Here is a 6000-nt window from a genome sequence, read left to right as displayed (position 1 = left end):
AAAATAAAATAAAATGAAATCACTAAAATTATATTTGTAAGGCAATCTGATATACCATGTCAATATTCAATATTCAAAATATCAATTTCTCAATATATATATGAGAGAGTGCACTTCTCATTGGACAAACGATACAATGTTTAAGCTTGTGTGTCTGACTTATGCCTGTCAATGCTATGCTATGCTTTGCTTTGCATCGCATCACATTGCATCACATCTCAAGGCAGGGTGTCACTATGTAGTGCAGGTAGGCTTGAACTCACTTAGGTAGCCCCGGGGAACCACAAACTCACAGCAATCCTCTGGCCCCCAGCCTCCCAAGTGTTGGGATTACTGGTGTGTACCACCACTCTTGGCTTTTAATGCCTTTTGTTGTGCCAGACTTTTTTTTTTTTTGGTGCAAGAGTATTACTCCATTATATGTAAGTACTGTTTTCTTTATCCATTCATTCAACGATCATGACACATAGTATATTAACCATTGTTATTTCTAGTCATGAAATTTAAAAAATTGAAGAGTTTTGTATTTTTAAAATTAATACCTACTTGTATCACATTACAAAAAATTTTCTTTTTCTTATGTATTTGGTACAGGTCTCACTACACAGCTGGACTCGTAGTGATCCTCCTGTTTTCAGTCTCCCTAGTGCTGACGTCACAGGTGTGTGCCACCATGCCTGGTCTCTCTGGCCAGCTCAACGTGCCTCGGGGAAGGGCCAGCATAACATGTGGTGCCAGGGATTGAAACCTGGTCTCTGAACTTGCCTAAGCAGGTGCTTAGTCTGATGAGCTATCTCGCCAGCCCTTACATTAACATTTTAATAATGACTGGCCTATGTTAATAATTGCAACACACTAATATCAATTTCTAGTTGGTGGACATTAATTGGTACTCACAATGTAAAAACAATGAAATTAAAAAACAGAGGAAAGGAAATATACCTGGTCCTATCAGATAATGTCATTGGAAATCTTACTGGACTGAGTGAAGACTTAAAACGTTCCTACTGCATGAGGTTCTAAGAAAGGATTTTGAGGCACACTGGCAGGGCAGCATGAAGTCATCTGTGCTGCTACTGGCCAGTTTCTATCTGTGCTGTGGATAATTGACGTTGTTCAGTTTCCAAAGCAGTCACTCTGGCACCTTTGATAAGTACCATATTCACTTAAAATAATTTATAACTCAAGAGTTTAAAAATAAAAACTACTGCTGAAGCAACTTTATGTTTATGATATAAACAAAAATAAGCAAGAAAAGTAAAATTATACTGATACTTCTAAATTTTAAACCTCTGGACAAGAAAGAGAGTGGGGGAAAGAGATACATCTATGTACCATGTATATAAGCACGATGGTTTGGACAACTGCACTGTGGATTTCTGCTGGTCTACGGAAGGGGCAGATAATACAGTGTTTATTTTATTGAGCCATCTCCGCAGCCTGATAATGCTTAATTTGCTTCATCTCCTTTTCTCAACTTTTTCTCCTCTTAATTTCTTATATATTTCTTTCTTCTTCCTATTTTGCATGCATGCGTCTGGTAATATGAATAACTGGTTGGAAGACAACACTGTACATTACAACAAATATTGTGAAATTCTTATGACTTTAAGTGAAATTCTGTATCACTTGTAATTTTTCTGTTTTAATATGATTTTGTACTCTTTATAAATTGACTTCTTTGAAGTGAATAATTTCATATCTTTATGAAATTATTTTAGGTATTTTGGTATTTTAGGTATTTTGTACTTCATACATAAACAATTATTTTAAATTCATTTATAGCGTCAAGTTTGAAAATCTTCTATTCATCTCAATATTCAGTTTTACAAAATTATGATGTATGATAGATTCTGCACATGCCCAATGTTATATCCTAAAATATCTGAAAGGCCAACTATACACTACAATTACTTTTTAAAACGTATTTAATACAGGGTCTACAAGGTCTACAGGGTTTCACTACATTGGACTCGTAGTGATCCTCCTGTTTTCAGCCTCCCAAGCGCTGGGATTATAGGTGTGCGCCACCACGCCCATTCTGTTGTGTCTCAGTGCATCCCAGGAATGGTGCTGGCATGGCGCACAACACCAGGTTTGAACCCCAGTCTTTATTCTGCTGAGCTATCTGGCCATGAAAGGCCGACTAATTATAAAGATACAGGGAAAAGCTATGTTCATAACTATTAGAAATGAATAAATAAAACAAAATTCACATTTATGCACATACCTGCAATTGACCATTTAATGAACTCAAATCTTCTGCCTTCTTTTCTAAGGACTGAACCCAAACTTTCCTTTTTTGTCGGCATCTTGAAGCTGCGGCTCTATTTCGCTCCAGAAACTTTCTCCTTTTTTCATCAGGATCTTCATTAGCTGCTCTTCTTCGGCGACCACTTGTGTTTTGGGTTTGTGGAGTTGTGTGAGCTGGAGAGGCCTATGATAAACACAGATGTTATGTCTAATGAGTGTATTAACACAGGCAGTAAAGAGTCTCAAAGAGGGAAAGCTATTAACTTTATTTTCTGAGTCTTGTTGAATATGTCAGTATTTTGAAACATGAGAATCACCCTGTAGTTTAATGCTTTCTCTAAAATAAATGAGCTGATTATAACAAAATTCTCAGGTATGAAGCGAAACAGTAAACGTAGTCTTTAAGGTATATATAATATTTTCACTTACATATGAGTAATATAAAAATGTGAAGACGCAATATAAGTGATCATATATAGAGCTTATATTTTTCCAAATGTACTTTTTAATACTTTATTATTCAATCTCCAAAAAAAACTGATTTTACATTACTAAAGGTAAAAAACTTAATAACTTTCTAATTAAATTTGTGAAAGGAAACCATGTTATGTTTTCAATGCTATTTTTGAAATAAAATACATCTTACATTACATCTGTAAACTGTCTTTAAACGTGTTTTTTCTAAAAGTAGGGGGTAAAATACATACATATTTTGTGCAGCTATTTAGGGTCTTTTTTAAAGGGTTAGGTTCTTATAATTAATGCTTATTTACAGGGAGAGAATCTCACAAGAGCCTTGATTTTCATCAGATTTTATTGGTATATTTCAGGACACATACTGATCACATTCATCATAGAATTTGTGCCTGTACATGATATAACATGATTCTTCTATTTCCTATTCCCCTACCCTCCCTTCAACCCCCTTTCCACTCTCCATTTACAAAAGGTTTGTTCCCATTTTCCCTTTGTTTCTTATTTTTACTTTTTCCTTCTTTTCACCCCCCCTCTTCCTCGTTCCCCTCCCTATTTGAACATTTTCTTCCTAATTCACAATACCTAGCATACATTTTGGTCCTTATTTACAACTTTAGGCTTCTCACATCAGAGAAACCATGCAGTATTTACACGTGTCACTGATTTACTTTAAGACTATGGTCTCAAGGTGCATCTATTTACCTAGAATTATCTTGAGCTTATCCTTCTTTATGTCAGAGTAGTATTCCATTGTATAGAGAAAGTTCACATCTTCTTTATTCATTCACTAGTTGATGGGCATTTGGGTTGTTTCCAAGATTTGGATATTACAAACAGCTGCTTATACACATGGGTGTGCATATATTGCTATGGTATGACATGTTCAACTCTTTTGGGGAGATATCAAGGAGGGAACAGCTATGTCAAATGGAACCTTTAATACTAAGTTTTTTTGAGGACTCCCCACACCGACTTCCACAGTGGTTGCACCAGTCTACACTCCCACCAACAGTGGAGAAGAGTTCCTTTCTCCCCCTACAGCCCCTCCAGTATTTGTGATTGGTTGATTTCTTTCTTTCTTTCTTTTTTTTTTTTTAATTGGTTGATTTCTTGATAATAGTCATTCTTTCTGGAGTAAAAGAGAATCTCAGTGTGGTTTTAATTTCCATCTCTGAAATGACCAGGGATGTTCAACACTTTTCATATATTTATTTGCTATTTAAACTTTTTCATCTGAGAAGTGTAGATGCATCTCAGATGCTCATTTTTAGATTGGGTCGTTAAATTAATTTGTGAGGCATGATATTTTTGAGTACTTTCTATGTTCTCAAGAACAATCCTTTGTCTGAGGAACAGCTGGCAAACATTTTTTCTTACACTGTAGGTTTCCTCTTCGCCCTGTTGGTGGTTTCTCTTGCTGCACACTTATTCACTTTTTCTCTTAACCACCAAGTAAGGTTATTTAGTGGGTAACAACCACAACTATGTTCCATTTTATCCTAAGTTTTATAAAGATAAAATATAGTTAAATACCTCTGCATAGATAGCAATTTAAACCTTTTAAGTTTATTTGATTGGAAACTTGATTTTTGATGTCAATACTTCACTAGAGTTCTGAAACACTGAATAGAAACATAGTAACCCCTTATTGTAGAAAAAGAGTAGATATGCAGAAACATCAATCATGATAGGGACCCACAGAAATAAGTAAAAAGGGTCCCCAGTATAAACAGCTGCATCTACTCCTTTGGTGGCAATTCATAAATTTTAATTCAAGAATAATTTATGTCAATTATATATATAGACATATACATGTGTGCATGAATATCTATATATTTCTGATAGTTCTGATTACCTCCAAGTAAGATATTTATACAAATAGAAGAGTAATACTTTATATTGAGAAAATATTAAAAACAGAAACAAGAATTACTAAAGGAAAAACATGTCTCTATGAAACATCTGGAAGAGGCTCAAGTCAATAACTTCTAAGGATAACCTACTAATACTGTAGACTGCTAGACAGTGTTAGATTGTTTAGTTGAATTCAAACACCTATAGTATTTAACCTTGTACTATGGATAACCACTAAGAAGATAACAATGTACAGTGTACTGACTATCAAAACTGTCCTATTAATCAGCTGTGAAACTGTCTCATTCATATTTATTTCTCAATAAAAAAATAAATATAAAAAAAAGAAGAAACATCTGGAAGAGTAGTTAATAGTCCTAGTAGCTGATGGTTACAGAGACCATCACAATGGCTATGTAATATGCATTACCAATGTAAGTCATTATAGGAAATGGGAAAACTCATGATAAGAAAAAAAAGAGATCCAAAGATTCCTTACAAAGATCTTGGTTTTGCTACTTGAAGAAGGAAGCTATGTACATTTCTGAAGAGTACCACATTCAACAACTCAAATAGTTATTGTCCATATCTTACTGAATTTTTACATAACCTAAACAGGCCACACTGGAGTACAGTTTACATTTCAGCAAAGAAAATACCTTAACAGTTGTAATTTGTTTTATAACAAGTTCATATTTTGTGACAGTTAAAAGAACAAAACTTTGTACCTTTCTCAACGTAAGGTTCTAATATTTCTCTAATTATACACAAAACTTCCCAAGAGGACAAAGTTTGAACTCTAAAGATTGTCAATCAAGAAATATGGGATGAAGTACATTTCTCAAATGTTTTATTGCTTCAATTTCACGATACTAGAATACTAGTTTCTTTAAAAACTATTTATTGTGCCATGTCAGATCAATATACATATAAATACTTACAGAAAACACTTTTATAGGGAGCTAGGTATGGTGCTACATGCACATAGTACCAGCACTCTGGAAGGCTGAGGCAGGAGGATCACATGTTTGGGCAATTTACAAACTTAGCAAGAGCACGTCTCAAAAAATAAAAAATAAGGGCTGGCCTAGCTCAGTGGATTAAAAGGCCTGCAAGCAGGTGCAGGGGCCGGGGATTTCATCCCCAGGCCTGCTGTGCCAGCCCCATCCCTGGGGTGCGCTGAGATGGCAACTGAGATTGGGTGTGGCAGCGTGAGCCTGTAATCCCAGCACTTGGGAGGCTGTAAACAAGCAGATCACTAAGAGTGCGATCTAGTAGTGAGATCCTGAACACCCTATAGACCCTTCCCCAAAATATGAAATAAAATAAAAAGAGAGTGGAAGATGTAGCTCAAAGTTAAGGCTTTGGGTTCAAATTCTCAAATACAAAAACGAACAGAAATCCCCAACTCAAAAA

The 6000-nt window shown here is 35.2% G+C and overlaps 1 protein-coding gene across 1 annotated transcript in view; it reads right to left on the bottom strand.

Annotated features, from left to right (window-relative positions):
- Atf2 (activating transcription factor 2) overlaps window positions 1-6000 on the bottom strand; it is a 116244-nt gene that overhangs the window by 41296 nt on the left and 68948 nt on the right. The window contains 1 exon segment of the mRNA XM_023719165.1: window positions 2231-2437. Coding sequence (XP_023574933.1) covers window positions 2231-2437 — 207 coding nt within the window.

This window comes from Octodon degus, unplaced genomic scaffold, assembly GCF_000260255.1.
Source record: "Octodon degus isolate 3935 unplaced genomic scaffold, OctDeg1.0 scaffold00065, whole genome shotgun sequence".
Lineage (NCBI taxonomy): Eukaryota > Metazoa > Chordata > Mammalia > Rodentia > Octodontidae > Octodon > Octodon degus.
Note: the sequence above shows the minus strand (reverse complement) of the source record. Positions and strands in the feature narration are given on the sequence as shown.